The following is a 20,261-nucleotide window of genomic DNA, read 5'->3' on the forward strand; positions in this document are numbered from 1 at the left end:
CCCACGTACCTTCACCAGGTTGGTCATAGATGCACGAAGGTACTTGGGGATCATCGCCAGCAACAAGGGGTCGCGAGACAGAACCTCGTGCCGAAAAAGGGCTCCCCACGTGATCTGAGTGGAGGATCGCAGAAACTGGGAGGGAAGAGAGGGAAAACGGGAACAGAGAAGGATTTCAGTACTGGAATCTCCACTGCTAAGCCTCCAGCGTTGCAATTAGAAAGTAAGGGCAGATTACACTGACTATTCAAGACACCCTGCAGGCTCAACCTAAACTTCCAGGAAGTCAAAAATCTCTCTAAATAAAAACTAGGGCTGGAAGCAAATTCTGCATTAGATTCTCTACTCAGCACTTTTGTGTCAGGTACCATTCCTAATGGGGTGGTAATAGAGAAACCACTTTGTATTATTTCAGGTCTTCAGCTGAACTGAGAGATTTGAAAGCAATAACCGGCAGATGAAGTTCTGCAGTTTTACATAGGGTAGCTTAATTACGAATTCACACATTCTTACACAGACCTACACAAGACTTTCAGCCCTCTACATACCTGGCTGGGGTGGGTTGTGAAGGCTAAAAATGAGTCAAGGTATTTTCCAAAGTTGGCGGGTGTTTCCACATCAGAATCTGAGCCCTGTTAGGAAGACAAAGACTTTCAGAAAAAATACTGAACGCGTGTCATGCTGGGTTCACAAGTGCCATGTCTTTGGGTAAAGCAGGAGAACTTACACCCAAGGCCACAGGCTGTGAAGGAGCAGAGACAAAACCACAGAACACCAGTGAGTTTTTCTGAAACCAGCAGCCGAAGGAGTAGCAAGTTCTGCTGACCAGCCTGGGGGTGCGGGACTCAAATCCTGACCTCATTACTTCGTTATGGACTAACAACTCCCAGTGCCTAACAGCAAGTGAAGTCCCTGTCACTGGAAGTAATAACTCACCCTTTGCTGTCTATTCTTGTAAGGGATACATTCTCAAAGATTTTTTTTTTCTTTCCCTACCTGTGAGAATTTACTCTGCTCTATCACTTTACACAGGCTAGCTGCCTCAGTCTCCTCATGAACAGCATCTCTCAGCAAGCCTGCCTTCCTTGCTGCAGAAGCACTGTGCTGAATGAAGGGAGTGGGAATTCAGCAGTCAGCATCGCATCCAAAGTATCAGTGTGCAATTTCATCTCAACATTGACACAAACAGTATTAAAAAGATCAACAGCAGGAACAAAAACAGTGTTTCTTGTTTCTTAAGCTTGAGAGAATGTTGGTAGAAGAACAAACAGGTATACTCTTCGAGAACATCTCTGATGTTATATATGTATGCTACGAACATCTATCTTTGAGATATTTTTAGTGGTAAAATTTAAAAAGCTTCCCACATGAGCGATTGCCTCAAGTAGTTTTCCTGTAGTAATAGGCAGCAAGAAACTAAACAATTTTCAGTAGGTTACCGAGGTTATTGGAGATGATTCTCGATGACAGCAGGGGCCTGAAATCAGGCAGGGTCCCTTCATTCCATGTTCCTATGACTCGGCAGGATACAGTTATCCTACCTGCAAGCAGAGTCATTTCTGCCTTTTCCAAATGGGTGGAGAACCTTAGGGCTGCCAATCGTGCAGAGAGAACCCTGGTCTCATGTCAAATCAGGGTTATCTCACCCCAAGCCCTAAAAACTAGCCTTGCCAAGACTGCTGCTGGTATTAGTAGAGACTTACTAGTAACGCACACAGCTGGCTGCCCAACGCGCACAAAACTTGGCAAAGTCTCTTCAAGAAAACATAGTGCTTCTCCACCAGGCCTTCTCCATCTGCCGTTCTGGGTGTGAAGGGAATGAAAAACACTGTTACTCATGCTGTAGGTAACTATCTTGTAGACAAAGAGAATACTAGAGCAATTAGGTTCTTTCACAGTGGGATTTTCTTTGCTTCTATCAAAAAACAAAACTTCATTGACATCTGAAACCTCCAAAATGGCTTCTTTCAGAGTCCCTCCTCATCAGTTTTAGACTAAAAGAGAAAGCTGGGGAAGCTGATATATTTATCCCACTTTGTCCTTCAAATATGGAATCTGAAAAAATTTGCAGCTTTTCAGGTTTAGGTTCAGGAAAAAAAAGGTTGTTTTTTTTCTCTCCTAACCCAGCTCCAGCTTTCTGCAGTTGAGCAGTGCTGGTTTTTTTTTTTGTAAATTACTTACAGAAAGCCATTGCTATGCAGTTTTATGTGAAACAACAGCAGTAAGATGGTACTCACTGGGCAGCAGAGAGAATGTAGTGCATGGCAACATCTCCAAACAAGACCATCAGAGGTTTCCGATCCTCGAGCTTCCCCTATGTATAAGAAAAGCCAAACGCCTCGATTAGAACACAACTACTTATTCCCATCTGCAAGTGAAGTTGGAAGATCCCCATTTGTTCTTCCATCTAGGGGAAGGTTTGCATTTCACAAATGATTTCAGTAAAAACTGTTATCCTCCCACCCCACAAAGAAAAAAAAAAAAAAGGGTACTATTCCTTTCAAGAATTCTCCCACAGCAACCTTAGTTGTCAGTTTAAACTGAAAAATTGATCTTCAGACACGAGCTCTTCTTCATTGCAGTCTGGCTAGTTACTTAATGGCAGCTGAGGAATACTCAGCTTTGACACTTAGCTGCCTGTGAACAGATAGGGCAAACTACAGGTTCAGAACCTGCTGTCACTGCTCTGAGCTGCTTGATGACACAGCTAGGTGACATATTTCCCACTTTCCAGTTGAAGGAAATGAAAAAAAAATGTTAACGGGGATCTCCCAAAGTTGTGAGAAGAGGCAAGCACGCAAGTTGGAGTGTTCCAACAATTGCTCCACGTGTTGTGCTGGCACGACATTCACTATAAATGTCATTAACACAAAGCAGTCACATTTGAATGTTGTTGCCTTAAATAAAAGAGTAAAGATACCGTTGTTCGGTCTGAAGAATTATATGGGAGAACAGAAGGAAAACAAAGAGGACTCAGGGTAGCCGAGGAAGAACTTACTTTCCTGCTGACAGCAATTAGGAGACACTCTGCTGCTCCTATTTGGAGCTCAGGCTCATTTAGGAGCAGACACAACATCTCCAAGAGCTTGCAGTTGTCTGCCGTGATGTGGCTCAGGGCCACCCAATCAATGTAGCCAGCCAGCGTGTTGAGTGCTGCTATCCCCACGCGGCAGTTTGCCTGGGCCTGCGAACAGAGGAAGCAAGAAGTCAGAGCCAAAGGAAAACACTGGTTCCCACCTAGAACTGTCCACCCCCTGGAAAAACACCATCAGGAACTGCACTGAGAAAGTGAGGTGGCAGCAAAAGGGCCAATGTCCCCACGCTAAGGATGTCAGTTAGGGTCCTGGCATCTTCCCACTTGTGCATCTCTCACTTCTTTCTTCTCAGTAATTTGTATCATGGGTGAAAAAACCCATCTGCAGGTAACAGGCTCTGAAGTCTGAAAGAAGCTTGCTTCTAAACAATCTTGGTTTTAAAAATGGCTAGTGCACTAAGGCCTCTATAGTTTCACTCACCTTAGGTTCCTGAGCCAGATCGGTCTTCTGAAAAAGAGAACAAGGAATGGTAAGTGAGCAGCTACAGCACAAGCTTACTCCCAGCCGCTGCTGGACAGGCTTATTCTCGAGAATGCAGCCAGAAGCAGCTTCACAGAACAGCTCCCTAGTGAAAGAGGCTGCAGCAGTCTCCTGCTCAAGCCACTGCTACAGCCATCAGAACCACCTCCGCAGCCCCCTGGCAGGTGAGATGACAGGACTTTCAGTTGCAGGTTAAGCCACCGTTTCCTTCTCATCCAAAAGATGACGCTCCAGTCAGCAGGCACCAGGGAGACACAGCGGACAAGAAGGAAAGGCATCTCAGTGCTTCCTGGAAGCTTCCAGGAAAGAAGCTTTTGACCTTTTAGAGTGTCTTACACCCTAGAGTCAGTCTCTGAAAGATGCTGGTGGCTTTTATCTACTGAGATTCATGTGTGAAAATGCTAAGTAATTTGTCTGTGGTTAGAATGGCAGCTGGAGAGAGCGCTGGGGCGAGAGCTTACAGCCTGACTCACAGTTGCAAACACCTAACAAGGCACCGCTTGCACCATCTTTTTACCTGACACGCAGTTTGAGGCCCTCAGAGAGGCAAGTGTTATTTGTTTTTCAGATGCAAAGACACCAGAAGCATTTCTTTCCGCTGCAAGGTTTTGGTTTGGAAACTGTCCACTAATGTATTCAGCGCAGTTACTTCAAAGTTAATCTGTTTGGGTCCCAAATATTTAACAACTGAGCTACTATTGCAGAACTGCATACTTAGAAGCACTGCAGATTACGCTCCTGGGGAACTGTCCGTCGTCCCCCCGGTCTCAGTGTGCAGGCAGGTAACTGAACACCCAACCCTCAGAATTTTCCCTGTGCACAAACACCCCAAAGATCTGCTAACCTGTGGAGTGGTGAGGGCTTCTTGTTCCTGGGGTGCTCCAACCTTGCCAATCAGAAAGATGCCACCGTTAGCAGAAGCAGCCACACTTCAGAACCTCAAGCACTGCAATTCAAACCTTACCTGGAAATGCATTTCAACCAGACTACAAAACGCACCAGGGCTTCCCACCCACCACCATGAACTATGCAGAGAACTGCCTGCTCTACAGGAGGGGTTGTTCAGCCGATCAGTTTATTAGGAAAAGGAACAGAAGTCAGGTAAGGCATGTTTTTTTCATTTCTTCCCAGTTTCACTTCTAGTATAACTCTGGATTTCAATTCACAGGAAAAAAAAGGAAAAGAGATACACCTAAGCAGGTTATTTCTACATTGGTTTCTGAACTCTGCTGCACTCTCTCAAATCCACTTCCTTCTGACAAGTACAGACTGGGGCAGACATTTGCCTACGCTATTGCATCTTGACCAAGCTGCACACCTCTGACAGTAGGCAAGAATTCAGGAAAAAAAAAAAAATCTTTATGCAAAAAGGAAGAGCATTCCTCACCACACCTAGGCAGAAAAGGGCCTCCTGCCCTGAGCTCTAGGAGAAAAGGACCAGAGAGGCCCAGATGCAATGTGTGTGTCAACACAAACACGACTGCAGCAAACAACAGCAGATCTGAGCCCAGGTCGACATCGCTTTACCACTGCCTGTTACATGAACTACCCCAATCTGCCTGTTCCTGCCACGACTACCCCTTGCTCTTGCCAAGCCGCACGCCCCTAGTGTCAGCCAGCTGAGCATTGCAGCAATGCTCACGAGGCACGTGTCCACTCGAGCCATTTACACTCCAAATCCAAACTATCAACGCTAAACCTGTCAGCCCTGTCACAGCAGATCCCTGCCCCACACCTACAGCAACGGGTTTCAGATAGTTTCTGCCCTTGCTTCCCAAGACGTGCGAGTTGCATGCCAGTTCCTAAATGCCTCCAAGCAGTGAGTGAGCCTAATGAAAGGAGACGCTTACCATGCGCCTGTACTTGTTGACATTCTGCTGCAGGGCCGTTAGCAGGAAGCTGAAGATCTTCTCCATGTTCTGGGTGAGGGTTTGCTGGATATCTCGTCGCCGCTGGGTGGGCAGCGTTTGGAAAGTCACCACGTCCTCTGCCAAACGTAGGAGGATGAACATCACCAGTTCTGTCTGAGTTTCCTAATGTCCCAAAATGAAACACACTCCATGAGCACAGCTGAAACATTAAAATCCCTACAGATAAGCTCAGAGATGCAGAAAGTAATCATAGATGAAGATACAAGTCACGTTTTGGTAAAAGAAAACAGAAGGAGGGCTCTCTCTGCTAAAACCATCTCCTAGAATAACTGACTCTTGCAGGTACTTTTTGAGTGCGTCGTCAGCCTGTCTCACCTGACCATGAGTTAGGCTTTCCTCAGAATCACAGAAGACCGAAACCCACCCTACCAGCAAGAGGAAGGGAACAGACAGGTGTGGTTCATACCCCTTGCTTGGAGAGGGTATCCAGCTCCTTTAGCATGTCAGGCCAGTGCTGAGGCCATTCACGCTTGATCATCTCCACCACGATGCGAGACAGAACATCCTTAATGTGACTTTCCTCCTCTAGGATACTTTGAGTTCCCTGCGAGAAAAGAGGGGCACAGTTACACAAGCACGTAAACACCAGACAATTGTAATTCTGTCACAGAATTGTCCAGTGATTGCAAATATTCTAAACGACAAATGAAAAAAAGAACACCACCAAACCCGAGAACAACAATATAGGGAAACTCCACATCTCAGCTACCTTGAGCAGGACTCCTACCCTCCCAAGCATCCACAGCTGGTGAACTCTAGGAACCAAAACGATTTTCCTCAAAGGGAACTCACCCAGCCATGACAACAACCACAACTGTAAAGTAAACATGACTAAGATAACGGCTTTAGTATTCTTGCAAAGATAAAACATTTGTATTTACCGAAAGTCCTTCTAAGAAAGCAAAAGTATCTCACAGAAGCCTCACAGCCTCCTGCCACATGAGATGACATCACTGTTCTACAGGTGACCTGACTACAACACGAAATAAAACACTGCAACAACCAGGGATGCACAGCAAGAGAGTAACGATATCCAGACTTGAATTCAGGTCCTCTGTGCTAATTAACAGGAGTCTTTTCACCTTTTTGCTCCCACTTTCTATCTCCAAGTGAAAGAATCATGCTTCAGAGACTAGAAAGTACTTACATTGGATATGAGACCCATGACATTGTTCTTTAGATAAACCTTTTCCAGGCGAGGCATATTGTTCCAGCGGAACCTGTTCAAAAGAGTTAGAAAGAAGAGAGGAAAGAAAGGACCCCAAGTCAAAACGTTTATGAAGATCTCTGACTTTATTCTCACTGGACTACCACTTCTTTACCCAAACTAGATAGAATGAGACGCTGGAGCCCAATGTCCCTGCCACTGCCCAATTGCTTAACGAAAAGGCTGAGTTAAAACTGCTGCTGGCAAATGGGCGTGCACTGCTGAGGTCAACAGACACGAGAAGCAGCAGCAAAGCACAAAGCATCAGGTCTGTAGAGGCGACAGAGAGAGGAATCTCAGAACTGAACTAATACAAAGCCTCTTTGTTAGCATGAGGCTAATGATAGAGAACACTGCAAAGGACCTACTTGTAACCCCGCGTGCCTGTTTACATCTTGCAGTGTGAACGTGGCTCAGAGCTTGGTGAATTAACCCTCCCAACCTGCCCGAAAGCCTTCTTCTCCTCAGAGGAGAAAGGAGAAAAAGGAATAGCAAGCGGGCCATTAGCCATCCCCTGCTGCAGGACAGGCTCTCTGTGTGCCGAAACCTCCCCCTGGAGCCAGGAGGCACCGAAGGGGAGTGGAACAAGGACCAGCGGCTGGCTGGAAGCGGGCCGGCCCCCAGCCCTGGCGGAGGACCCTTACTTGACCACATGCTCCAGGATCTGCAGGCCGAAGTGCCGGACGATGGCCGTCTGCGTCTTCTCAGCCAGCTTCAGCCCGCAGGGCACGCAGATGGGACACTTCTCCTTGAACTCCTCGCAGAACTGCTCGGGGACACGGACAGACACACGGCGGCCGCTCAGCGGGGCCATTCACCTCCCCGGGAGCCGAGCAACCCCCGGTGGGGACCCCCGTGACCCCCCCAGCACCTCGCAGCCGCCCCCCAGCACCTCGCAGCCGCCCCCCAGCACCTCAGAGCCTCCCCCCAGCACCTCAGAGCCGCCCCCCAGCACCTCAGAGCCGCCCCCCAGCACCTCAGAGCCGCCCCCCAGCACCTCAGAGCCCCCCCCCAGCACCTCAGAGCCTCCCCCCAGCACCTCAGTGCCTCCCCTCAGCACCTCAGAGCCGCCCCCCAGCACCTCAGTGCCTCCCCCCAGCACCTCAGAGCCGCCCCCCAGCACCTCACAGCCCCCCAGCACCTCAGAGCCGCCCCCCAGCACCTCAGAGCCGCCCCCCAGCACCTCGCAGCCCCCCCCCAGCACCTCGCAGCCGCCCCCCAGCACCTCGCAGCCGCCCCCCAGCACCTCAGAGCCTCCCCCCAGCACCTCGCAGCCGCCCCCCAGCACCTCAGAGCCTCCCCCCAGCACCTCAGAGCCGCCCCCCCGCACCTCAGAGCCGCCCCCCCGCACCTCAGAGCCCCCCCCCAGCACCTCAGTGCCTCCCCTCAGCACCTCAGAGCCGCCCCCCAGCACCTCAGAGCCGCCCCCCAGCACCTCAGAGCCTCCCCCAGCACCTCAGAGCCTCCCCCCAGCACCTCAGAGCCGCCCCCCAGCACCTCAGAGCCGCCCCCCAGCACCTCACAGCCTCCCCCAGCACCTCACAGCCTCCCCCAGCACCTCAGAGCCCCCCCCCAGCACCTCAGTGCCTCCCCTCAGCACCTCAGAGCCGCCCCCCAGCACCTCAGAGCCGCCCCCCAGCACCTCAGAGCCTCCCCCAGCACCTCAGAGCCTCCCCCCAGCACCTCAGAGCCGCCCCCCAGCACCTCAGAGCCGCCCCCCAGCACCTCACAGCCTCCCCCAGCACCTCACAGCCTCCCCCAGCACCTCAGAGCCTCCCCCCAGCACCTCAGAGCCGCCCCCCAGCACCTCAGAGCCGCCCCCCAGCACCTCAGAGCCGCCCCCAGCACCTCAGAGCCTCCCCCCAGCACCTCAGAGCCGCCCCCCAGCACCTCAGAGCCGCCCCCCAGCACCTCAGAGCCTCCCCTCAGCACCCCAGAGCCGCCCCTCAGCGCCTCCCCCGGCATTTGGGACCCCCCCACACCTCCAGACCGGCCCGCTGCGGGGCCCCGCGTGGCCGGGGGCAGGGCACCGCGTACCTTGAGCGCCTCCAGGCGGTAGCGCTGCGTGGAGGCCGGGTCCATGATCACCGTCACGGCCTTCACCAGCTGCTCGCACAGCCCGCTCACCTGCTCGGCCGACATGATGATGGCGGCGGCGGCCCCGCGCCACCGGCCGCCGGCGTGCGGGGTGGGAGGGGGGAGGGAGCACGCGGCGCAGGCGCTATGCGCGTGCGCGGCGAGGAAAAAATGGAGGAGGGGGAAGGCGTGCGTGTGGGTGTCCCGTTAGAACTACAAGTCCCGGCCTGCCCCGCGCGCCGCCTACAGCTCCCGATAGGCCGCGGGGCGCGGCGGCGGGCTGGCGGTCAGTCGGGCGGGTGGCGGCGGAGAGGGAAGGAGGGCTATCGCTGCTGCTCCGCCGCCGCCGCCATCATGTCGCGGGGTCGGGAGCGGGTGGTGGCCCTGGTGGACATGGACTGCTTCTTCATGCAGGTGGAGCAGCGCTTCGACCCGCAGCTGCGCGGCCGGCCCTGCGCCGTGGTGCAGTACAACAAGTGGCAGGGCGGCGGGTAGGTGCCGCTCGCGGTGTCGCGGTGCCGCCGTGCCGCGGTGCCGCCGTGCCCACCCGGCGCCCCGTTGCCTTGCAGGATCATCGCGGTGAGCTACGAGGCGCGCTCCTTCGGCGTGGCCCGCGGGATGTGGGCGGCCGAGGCGCGGGCGCTGTGCCCCGAGCTGCTGCTGGCCAGGGTGCCCGAGGCGCGGGGCAAGGCCGACCTCAGCCGGTGAGCGGGGACACCGGGATGGGGGAGGGGGACGGGGGACGGGGACGCACCGGCCCCGGGAGCCGCTCCCCGGGCCCTGGCTGAGGCTGTGGCCCGGCAGGTACCGGGAGGCCAGCGCCGAGGTGATGGAGGTGCTGTCGCGCTTCGCCGCCATCGAGCGGGCCAGCATCGACGAGGCGTACCTGGACCTGACGGGCAGCGCTCGGGAGAGGCTGCGGGAGCTGCGGGGCCGGCCCCTGGGTGCCGAGCTGCTGCCCACCACCTTCGTGCAGGGGCTGCCCGCCGGCCCGGACCCCCAGCACGCCGCCAAGGGTAGGCAGGAGCCGGCCCCGGTGGCCCCGAGGGGCTCCCGGTGGCCGGGCCGGAGCTTGGTGCGGCGGGGATGCTCCGACGGCTTGGCTGCGAGGGATGAGCCCGCTCCTGCTGCTCCCCCTTCGTGCTCCTCAGCAGCGTCACAGCATGAGCTGCTTCATCCTTCTGGAGACACAGCACTGTAACCAGGATCTCTGTTTTCCCCACCGCTAAGGCGCCTGCTGCTCCCCCTTGCCGTTGGCTTGCAGCTACGGGTGCACGCAGCTCTTCCCTAGGGCTTGCCGGTGGTACCGGCCCCTTTGCTGGGCTCACCGATGCCCACGCCGGTCCCCTTTGTGTCCCCCTTCTAGAGGAGCTGCGGGAGCGTGGCGTGCAGGAATGGCTGGCATCGCTGTCCTTCGATAACCCCGACTGTCCTGACCTGCAGCTGACTATGGGAGCGGTAATCGTGGAAGAAATGAGGGTGGCCGTAGAGAAAGCCACTGGGTTCAGGTGCTCAGCTGGGATTTCGCACAACAAAGTACGTGTGTAAGGTGCCAGCCTGACTTCTCTGAGTAGCAGGGTCAGAACATGTGGTGGATCCTCTGCTAGATGGAAGATGAGTGGGGAATGCAGCCGTGTATGAGCACGCCTTCAGGGAAATTACAGGACATCTGGGAATGTGAGGAAAACTCCTCACAGAGATGTAGCCTGTGCAGCCAGCAATCTGTTAATTTACTAGCTGGGTTCATGGTGTACTCTAACCACTTTTCTCACTAGGAAGAAAACGTTTTTGAGTCCCTCAGGAGAGTTGCAAAACACAACAGCTTAAAGCAGGTAGCACCCTGAGTTTTAGGGAACAGTGGGTCCATCAAGGGAATGTTTTTTACTGACTTGTTTTCCAGTGATTTGGAGGAAGAAGAAAAGCAGTTTGGTGGCTCTGAGGTGAGTTGAGTTGCTTTTCCTCTTTCTGGTCAATCAGTCTTTACCTGCTGTTAGCCACGCTTTGGGTGCTGCTCAGCCAGCTGCTGAGAGCACATCATGCACGACAGCAGCTGCAGAAACAAACTGACTTTGATGCTGCAGTTGTGGATGGTTTCCTGCTGGGTGAAATGCTTTGGGTGGTTTTACTGATAGCCCCTAACGCTTGTTTCAGCCTCTGCAGAAAAGGCTGGTGCATACAGAGACGAGGTGGCTGTGGAAGCACCTTAGCACATTCTGCACAGTCACGTGCAGGCGTTTGACCTGGTGGTCTCTGCATTGTGCTTGATAGCATAGATAAAGAGCTCTTTAGGGACAGCACAGTCCATCGTAATTTCCTTATTTCCCTTGAAAAATAAAATAGAATGCTGGCATAGAAACTGGATGGGAGCTGGGAGATGCTCTTAGGAAGAGCAGGAATGTTCTCTGTTATTGCTGTTAGGCAGAGCAAAAAGGCCAGCTGAGCATCCCTTCCGGTGGAAGTTTCTACACCAGTGCTCATCCTCAGCTAGCTCTGCAGAGAGAGTTCCAAAACATCTGTTTAGTCTTTATCCTTTTCTTATTTTGGTCAGAGCCTATATATTTAAAGTTGTAACTGATGAACCCTTTCTGCAAAGGCTAAGTCAAGTGTTAGGGGCTCTCAGTAAAACCACCCAAAGCATATCACCCAGCAGGAAACCATCCACAACTGCAGCAGCATCAAAGTCAGTTTGTTTCTGCAGCTGCTGTCGTGCATGAAGTGCTCCTGGGGCAGCTCTCAGCAGCTGGCTGAGCATCACCCACAGCATGGCTAACGGCGGGTAAAGACTGACCAGAAAGAGGAAAAGCAACTCGACTCACCTCAGGGCCACCAAACTGCTATTCTTTTTCCTCTTAAATTGTTGGGAATTTGTGTCAGTAAAACAATCTTTCCCTGCGTGCATCCACTGTTTCCTAAAAGTCAGCGTGGAGGTTTCCTGCTTTAAGCTCTTGTGTTTTTCCTGTTTTAAAACCCATTTCTTCCCAGTGAGCTAGGGTTAGAGGACACCAGGAACTCAGCTGATAAAGAGGGAATGGCTGCAGGGATTACTGGTGAATGTTGAGCACAGGTAGAGCTAAGGGCCCGGGCTGTGAGAGTTTTGAGCTTAAATCAGAGCAGAAAAGTCCAGAACCAGTCTGAAATCCTTCCTATTTCAGTGGCTTATAGGGGGCGAAAAAAAGAAACTAGGAGGCTTTTGGCTAAGTTGCAGTAAGTTAGGAATTAGTCTGGAGTTATTGTGGACAATCAGCAGGATGAGTCAGTAACAGGAGCGCTCTTGTAGAAAAGGCAAGTCCTGCTTCAGCGTGTGTTAATCAGAGAGGTGTCAGAAAAAAAGTAGATTACTTCTCCCCATGAAGTCTCAGCCACTGGTTCAGTTTGCAGCAGTTCACTACAGGAACAGTGTGGGTAGACTTGGAAGAATCTCCAGTGAAACAAGAATAATGATAATTGGGCATCTGGAAAATGACTGAATGAGAAGAGTTGAAGGAAAAAGATCAAATTCCTCTAGAAAAGAGTGAGGACGTGTAAGCCTGTGAGAAAGGCTTCTAATAAAGATCATAGCTTAATCTGTGGGAAGGAAGCTTTGTTTAGTTATAGGATGTAAAGCAGTTATAGGGGCAAAGCAGTGAAAGAGGAAAATTATTGGATTTTGTAATTAAAAAAAAAAGCTATGCTTATTTCTGGCTAGTCTGTGTATTCTTGATCTTGAGTTAGATGAGGGTGGGAGGGGAAGCTGTGTAGCAGGTGGGTGAGAGGACATCCCTTCCAAGAGCTGCTGTATTTTGCAGATTTCCTTTTGCAGCGTTATGCTGCTCTGGACCCCACAGACAGAAGATTAAAACAGTGACACTGAGAAAAAGCAAGATAGAGACAGAAGACGACGGAGAGAGCATAGTGAGAGAAATAGCGGGGGGAGGCTTATGGGGGTGCTCTGGAAGCTCTAATGTGCTTGCCTGATGGAAACTAAGCCAGTTAGAGCAGGGGATAGGATAGATCCCCCGAGCTGCCTGGAGCAGAAGTCTGGCCCTTCGCAGAGGCATGAGTCTGGCAGCAGCAGCGCTTTCAGAGCCCCCAGCCAGCACGCACCAGTCCCAGGCTGGCTGGGCTGCAGAGCCAGCAGTGGTGTGATTTATACGTCCTTCCTAGCAGCTGCTCCACGGGCAGCCCTCGGTGCTGCTACAGCACGTGCCGTTAGGTACAGTCCTTGGCAGTAACGCCGGCGCAGGGTTTGTAATAACAGGCTTTCCACCCTCTTCCATGTTACAGATGCTGGCGAAACTGGCCTGTGGGTTAAACAAGCCCAACCGCCAGACACTGGTATCTTCACGATCTGTCCCGCAGCTCTTCAGCCAGATGCCTGTCAGCAATATGTAAGTACTGGGGAGCTGCCTGCTTCCGTGCAGCTTGGGGCTTGGGCTGAGCTGTTCTGTGGCGAGAGCGTGTGCTTGAAAGGCCGGTGCTGTGCTTCCACAATCCGGGCTTTTATCAGGAAGAGGGCCTTGTTTGTCTTCGCTGCTGGGGTACTTGCTTCAGTGGGTTTTGTCGTTGCTTGCATAAGGAGAACCAAAATGACTTGGGGGTAGGAAACGGTTCCTGGCCACCTCAACAGAGAGCAATTTAATGCTAATTTATAGCAGCCAACAAAGGCTTTCAACATCCACAGTAAGCGCTCACCAGTGTGTGTAAGAGGGAGAGGAAATCCTGCTAGGAATCCCTCACGGCTGTGCGTGACAGTTCAAGAGGAGCATGCTTGGGAGTCACAGCCCTGCCAGTGAAGGAACCGCACCTGAAGAGCTCAGCAGCATCTTCTGGGCAGCCTTTCCCTGGGAAGAGCTGTCCTCAGGATGACTGCTGGGATGCACGGGTGTAAGGCGGCAGCAGCCGTGGGCAAGGGGACCATAGCTGTGCCCCAGCGTGAGTAACAGAGCTGCGCTCCCAGAAAGCTGCTGTGGTTTCATTTTGAACACACCGGTGCTGTTCCTTGTGTGGGGAAGTGGCACCAGCCCCGCTGCTCTGGAGGAATGTGTCTCCAGTGTCCAGGCCTGCAGTGGCTTTCTGCCTTCGCTGTGTCACTAGTGATGGAAAAGTGTGTGTTGGGGGGAAGGGTCCTGTCCACGTAGAAAGGAAGCAGGGAGCATGTGAGATATTCTTCAGGGCATAGTTTGGGATCGTCTTTTGAAGATGGATCTGAGAGAGGCGCTGAAACTAGGTGAGCCAAGGAGCAATTCCCACTTCAGCTCTCATGCATCCCTCTACTGTGAGCAGAAGACTTGTTATGTACCAAGTGTTCCCTTTTGTCCTCCTAACTTCTGACTGCTTCTGGTTGCCCTGAACTAGAGGCAGCTGCTGCACGAAGGCTTAGTGTAGTCATCCACATGGTGCTTCATTTTCTTTCTTTTTCTCTACTGTAGCCGTAACCTGGGGGGCAAGCTTGGTGCTGCCATCACAGACATCCTGGAAGTGGAGTACATCGGACAGGTGACGCAGTTCAGTGAGACGGAGCTCCAGACTCACTTTGGAGACAAGACAGGGTAACGATGTACCGCTTGCCGTGGTTTGGCTCTTGACAGGAACTGGGACTTCCTTTTGATTGTAGGTTGTTCTGAAGCAGTTAGGAAGGTTGGGAGGCAAAAATTCAGTGACATCTTTGAAGGAGCAGAAGCAATGGTGCAGCAGGCCTACAGACAGGCTTCTGGGCTTGCCCTCTCCCACACACCCTCACCAAGACAACATTTTGCCTGTCACCAGCTCCTCTGCCCTGCTCCGTGGTGCCTAAGGATGGAGCTGAGCGGGACCAGGGCTCCCAGCAGACTCGACAGTGTCAGTACAGAGGGAGTTACAAGGCTGGGCTGGAGCTTGAAACACCACTTCTGGGCTCAGTGGTGGTTGGGGTGCCCTGCAGACTGGCGAACTGTTGCCACCTCAGGAGAAAGGAGGCAGAGGAGCTGAGCTGACAGGCAGTTGTGGCCTGAAGGGAGCCTGCCTGTCCAGCTGCTAGGGGTGAGGCAGTGCCGCGGCTCACACAGATGAAAGTAAGGCTCAGCAGAGGGCTGATGTGTTGCCTGGTGGGCAGGGAGGGAGGCAGTTTGTCACTGCTAATGTCAGAGCAGGGACTGAATCCCAGAGTGCCTGTTGTGCCATGGTCAGGGCTGTCACAGCTGCCTGTGCTCAGGGCAGCAAACTATCCACTGGCACCTGCAGGAACACTGCAGCGGGTGTCCCTGGGTTTACACATTTCTACAGGGGCTGCGTTGGCTCATTTACCTCATGCTTCCTTTGGCTTTCAGGTCCTGGCTCTATGACTTGTGCAGAGGAATTGATGATGAACCCGTCAAAAATCGGCACTTGCCTCAGTCCATTGGCTGCAGCAAGAACTTCCCTGGGAGGACAGCCCTGGCCACACAGAAGGAGGTAGGAGAAGCCCACGCATGGCAAAAAAAAAAAGCTTGGCCTTTGGACCGGACAATAAAAGAACATTAAAAGCAGAAACTAGCTTGCAAAAACAGTGCTTTTCTGTGTCACAGTGCCCTGAAACCTGGGCTAGGGGCCTGGTAGGGTGGAGGGATTTGAGACCCATGAATTAGAGAAATCCCTTGTTGACAGAGTAGCATTGACAAACTCTTCCACAAAAAGGTCCAGCCTTGTAATTTCCATGAGCAAAATGGACCTGTGCTGTTCAAAAGGTATTCGTGGTGCCAAGCTTCCAGGGCTGATTGCTAGAAAGAAGGTAATTAGCCCGAAGAAAGAGGGAGGAGGCACCTTCCATGTTTTCTGGGGGGAGCATTGCTCTGGCCTGGTGGCAGTGCTATCAACACAGGCCCAAACCTGCTTGTTACTGTTTTGTCCAGGTGCAACACTGGCTCCTGCAGCTGGCCTTGGAGCTGGAATCCAGACTGATCAAGGACAGGAGTCAGGTAAGGGGTGGACAGCATCCTTCCTGCTGTGCCCAAGGAGGCCAGGCCTTCAGGAGGCCACGTGGTGCTGTTTGCAGGAGGCTGAGGCTGGTGGTGGTGGTGGGAGGAGGGTCTGCCTGTTCTCAGCTGTTCTCCTGTGCTGAGGTGCTGCAAAAAGGTGTGCGAGAGCCCAGCCAGCAAGGATGGCTCTGTCCCAGAACACTGCAGGGCTAAGGATGGTCCTTGCCCTGTGCTTTAGGACACAGCGACCTGAAAGCCTACTGCATCCTCATCCTGCCTTGCTGCTGCTCCGTTGCAGCTTGCAAGCCCTTTGCTCTTGAAAAGCGATATGGTCAAACCCACAAGTGGCAGACTGCAGGCCAGGGTGAGGTCAGTCTGCTGCTAGCTTCACCGCTGCAGGGAGGCCGAGAAGCGGTGCACAGCTGCCTTTGAAGAAAAGCAAGGACAAAATGCTTGCCAACCTGCATGATGCAGCTGTGCAAGTCCTCGCTGTCCTGTGTCACACCCCTTGGGGATCAGGCTGGGCAGGACAAGCTGCTGTCTGTCACGCAGCATCAGAAGTGGTAACTGATAGCAGAGGGCTCTGGGCGGCGAGGCCATCTCCGCAGCCATTCCTGCTCTTCCCTGTAGATGTCGCTTGCAACTCAGCTATGTCTTAGCTATGTCTTCTCTCCGCAGAACCACCGAGTGGCCAAGCAGCTCATGGTGGTCATCCGCATGCAGGGAGACACCCGGCTGTCACGCTTCTGCGCCGTGACCCGCTACGATGCCCAGAAGATCTACAGCGATGCCTTCGCCCTCATCCAAAACTGCAACATGGCCGGGGCTCACCAGGCAGCCTGGTGAGTGGGGGAGGAAGTGATTCGTGTCCCTTCTGGGGTTTGCTCTGGCGCGGGGGGTACAGGATGAACAGGGACCTGACAGATGGGAACGAGAGGCTCGTGCCGACTGGCAGGAAGAGAGATTCCTGGCCCATGCACAGCAGAGTGCGTTGACCTCTGCGTTAGTGCTAGGACAGCAATGAGGCTGGCATCTAGTCCCACATCTGGCCAGACAATTCCAAATTCTGTACTTGGAGCTGATGACTGCTACTGGCACAGGGGAGTCCAGCCGGAGCGAGGCAGTCCTTGCTGCCTTGTGTGCGAGAAGCTAGCCGGGCCTTGCTCTCCTCCCCGAAGGACAATGGTGCTTCTTGAGAGGGAGGCGTTGGGACAAGGAGAAACACTAGGTTGCACTGCTCCTGTGCTTGATGTTACTTCCCTCCCTCACGCTCTGCGGTGAAGGCTGGGGTGTGCTTAAAGCAAGACAGTACTGTTAGGCTCTGACAAGGCTGCTGCTCCCTGAAGCCCCCTCTCTTTGACTAGAAGCCTCACCGCAGCTCCAGCCTGTGGTGGACTGAAAGTGCAGGCGGGCAGCTGGCTACCCCTGCTCCAGTGCCTGGTTGCTTTTTTCTTGGGGGAAAATGCTGCTCTGGGAAGAGGCTTTCTGCTCTGCCCAACCCAGCCTGCTGTGTCCGTGAGACTGTGTTGCAGAGATAGCGACGCTAACACTTTGTTACAGGAAACCTCCTTCCCACCCCTTGCCAGATACCCAGACTAAGCTCTTTTGCATGTTTCCCTCTCCCCTGCCCGTGAACATTGTATGTTGCTTAAAGTCTTACCTCAAAGGACGTTTTGCTTCCCAGGATGGTGTCTGAGTCAATCTTGTTCTGTCCCTTGCAGGTCTCCGCCGCTCATATCTGTGCTTCTCTCAGCAAGCAAGTTCTCAGAGGCCCCCACGCTCCTTTCTGCAGGTATCGCCACCTTCCTGACGAGCGACACTCAGCCCGATGGCACTGACAGTGCAAAGACCGCATCTTGCAGGAGGCCCAGGGTCAAGTTTTTCAGGAGCCCAAGCAAAGAGCATAGACAGAAGCCGGCTAATGCTATTGAGTCGTTCTTCCAAAAGGCAGCAGAAAAGCGGCAGTCACAGGCAGCAGCAAGCAGCCTGCCAGCTGCTACCACCTCCCCAGAGCACCCGGAGGGAGCTGCTGTTGGACTTGCCTCTGAGCACCGTGATCTGGAGTCCCCCGTGAAGCAGAGTCCCAGAGATGGGAGCCCTACTTCTCCTTGCAAGAGGCTTCCCTGTGAGACGTTGCTGTCTGATGCTACGCAAACACCCTCGACTCCACCCAGCTCCAGGATGCTTCTGAAATTAGAGCCAGCTATGGAAGGAAACGAGCAGAACTTGCCACCCTCTCCTGAGCTCACCCTGTTCCCTCATGCCTCGCCGGGGGACCAGCAGCGCTGTGAGAAGTGCGGCCAGCACGTGCTGGTGTGGGAGCTCCCGGAGCACATGGACTACCACTTCGCCGTGGAGCTGCAAAGCTCCTTCCTGGAGTCCAGCTTCCCCACAGCTCCAGTGGCAGTTCCCAGCCCAAAGGCTGCAGCTTCCAGGTCTCCTGCCAAGGCAAAGAACAAGCCCAAGACTCCGGCAGGATCTAGTGCAAAACGACCTAGGGAAGGTGTGACAAGGACTTTAGATTTTTTCTTTAAACGCTCACCTCCTTAACATCCAGCCCTGCTGGGAGTTTTTAGATAATCGCCGTTTTTAAATACGGTTAAAAGTTTTTATACTGCCTTGCCAGGTTTTAATGCAGAAAAGTCTAATAAATTATCTCTACCCCAAGTCTAAGAGGAACTGGAACTGATGAATAGTGAGTGTGTGGTGCAGGACGTACCCAGCTTTGCAAATTGCTCAGATTTGCTAGCCTGCTTGGTGCTACCAGAAGCTGCATCATACTCGCCTACACCTCCTGCCATGGGTATTTCCATAGCCTCTCTGCTCTGTAAGTAATGCTCTTGCTTTTTCCTGGGATGGGAACGGTGGCTCCCAGCACTGTAAAAGCAGGCACTGGGAGCACAGTGGCTTATCCTAGGGCATCTCCAGCCAAGACTAGTCCTGAACCTCAATCCAGTCACTTCGGATGAGGCCTTCACCTCGTGATTGTTCTCCCCTGGCCGCAGTTGCAGGCCTTGTCCTTACAGTATTTTATGTACAGTAGCTTAGTCCTATGGTTGCATCTCTACTCAACAGGAGAATTTTTTTTTTCCTTCCACCAAACTGGATTTTTCCATTGTATTGTTTCTTCTACAGAAGGATTTTTTTTTTAATATATAGTTTGACAACTCTCTCTATGTAGCAGTCCAGTGCATGATGTTTATCACCAGCTCTGGAGCGCCCAAGACAGACTGCTCCCTCCTTTGAGGAGGCTGGAGCAGCACAGTCATGCTTTCAGTGGGCTTTTTGAAGTCTCAACACTAGTTCCAGGTAATTGCTATTGATGCATATGCCAAAGTCCTAATGTTAGGGAGCGGGAAGCACGCTAGTCATACAGGCCTTTGAAAGCTTCCCTTTATGGCAGTGTAACCACATTTCTCCTCCTTACAGACTCCGGGTGATAGTACACACAACTCGATGAGAGGTATCGGTATCTGCTTTGTTCTTGGTTGGCAGAACAACTTGTTCAGCTCTCTGGGCCATGGTTCACCCGCAAGAGCCTCCCCAAATGGCAACAGAGCTGAGAAAGCTGATTATCTTACATGGAAACTGCGGGCACCGAGAAGGGGAGATGCCCTTCAGGGCAGGAGACGCGCTCAGGGCTCAGCGCCCTGCCACTGCTCTAATTGCCTGGAGCCCGGGGCCTCTTCCAGCTGTGCAGCTGCAAGGGTTTGGCTCCAGGCAGGGGGAGGGAACTCGCCACGTCAAAGCAGCTCTGGGTGGGGTCTGGAAACTCTTTGCAGAGGGTTTCATCAGCTGCAGCCATCCCCTCCTTCAGCAGGGGGAGAGCCTTTCAGGCAGCAGATGATGCAAAGTGCAGCTGTCTTTGCACGCGCTGTTTCCCTGTCATTTCTGTGTGGTACCACCCTACGTGTAGCCATCGCTCTGCCCTCCTTCCACCAACCCGCCTTCTCTCTGTGCTGGACAGCAGCCACGGGGCTGTCAGCGGGTGTCTAACACTTGACAGTTGTCGCAAGGTTTTGAGAAGCACGTGGCACAGCTCCTGCTCGTGCGTGCAGTCACGAGAAGAAGGAATTACAGAGTCCCTCCCGTTAATGACAGCCCTCACGTTGCAAAGTGACAGGTTCCCCGGAGTCCTCGCATGAAGAGAAACAGCAACCAGTCTGGTAGGGTTGCCTCACGTTCCTGAAACGACAGCACACCTCACATCCTAAATGTCTGGCCAGACCGGACTCAGCAGGTGCCACTGCCTGACACACAACCACGCAGGGAACAGACACAACCCTTCAGTGACATGTCACCTCCACGGGGGAGCCCTCCTGCCCCTGCTCGGCCCGAGGGAACGACGTGTTCTCACGGGCAGCGGTCGCAAACCCCCTCGATAAGGCTGACGCTATTTTAAAAACAAGCCACGGGTTAGGTCTGTGCCCTAGAAAGCCTCCCTTTCATTAGGCTCGGAGGGAATGCGTGACCGCGAGGAAGCACCACCAGCGGCGGGCGGTTCCGCCCCCGCCAGCCAGAAGTGCTGTGCTCAGGGTGACGTGGCCGCCCGCCGCCTCGG

General features: G+C 53.2%; 2 protein-coding genes across 5 annotated transcripts in view; one reads left to right on the forward strand and one right to left on the reverse strand.

The window, feature by feature from the left end:
• Nucleotides 1–8,934, reverse strand: part of XPO5 (exportin 5) — a 29,919-nt gene extending 20,985 nt beyond the window's left edge. For 2 of the 4 annotated variants that reach the window (XM_083831421.1, XM_083831420.1), the window contains exons 1-12: nucleotides 8,751–8,934; nucleotides 7,358–7,479; nucleotides 6,654–6,726; nucleotides 5,913–6,050; nucleotides 5,426–5,608; nucleotides 4,420–4,461; nucleotides 3,516–3,542; nucleotides 2,999–3,184; nucleotides 2,238–2,314; nucleotides 1,704–1,803; nucleotides 549–632; nucleotides 10–135 (exon numbers count right to left, since the gene is read on the reverse strand). In XM_083831421.1, coding sequence (XP_083687547.1) covers nucleotides 10–135; nucleotides 549–632; nucleotides 1,704–1,803; nucleotides 2,238–2,314; nucleotides 2,999–3,184; nucleotides 3,516–3,542; nucleotides 4,420–4,461; nucleotides 5,426–5,608; nucleotides 5,913–6,050; nucleotides 6,654–6,726; nucleotides 7,358–7,479; nucleotides 8,751–8,855 — 1,263 coding nt within the window. In that variant the 5' untranslated portion in view covers nucleotides 8,856–8,934. The remainder of the gene's footprint in view (nucleotides 1–9; nucleotides 136–548; nucleotides 633–1,703; nucleotides 1,804–2,237; nucleotides 2,315–2,998; nucleotides 3,185–3,515; nucleotides 3,543–4,419; nucleotides 4,462–5,425; nucleotides 5,609–5,912; nucleotides 6,051–6,653; nucleotides 6,727–7,357; nucleotides 7,480–8,750) is intronic. The other 2 variants (XM_083831423.1, XM_083831422.1) reach the window with 1 other exon arrangement.
• A 147-nt stretch (nucleotides 8,935–9,081) lies between these two features.
• POLH (DNA polymerase eta) lies at nucleotides 9,082–19,553 on the forward strand. The gene is made up of 10 exons (XM_083831424.1): nucleotides 9,082–9,280; nucleotides 9,359–9,493; nucleotides 9,594–9,805; nucleotides 10,156–10,325; nucleotides 13,053–13,156; nucleotides 14,198–14,317; nucleotides 15,074–15,197; nucleotides 15,635–15,700; nucleotides 16,379–16,542; nucleotides 17,422–19,553. The coding sequence occupies exons 1-10, from the start codon at nucleotides 9,144–9,146 to the stop codon at nucleotides 18,248–18,250; spliced, it is 2,061 nt and encodes a 686-aa protein (XP_083687550.1). The 5' UTR covers nucleotides 9,082–9,143; the 3' UTR covers nucleotides 18,251–19,553.
• Nucleotides 19,554–20,261: the final 708 nt, after the last annotated feature.

Source organism: Anser anser (assembly GCF_964211835.1).
Source record: "Anser anser genome assembly, chromosome: 3".
Lineage (NCBI taxonomy): Eukaryota > Metazoa > Chordata > Aves > Anseriformes > Anatidae > Anser > Anser anser.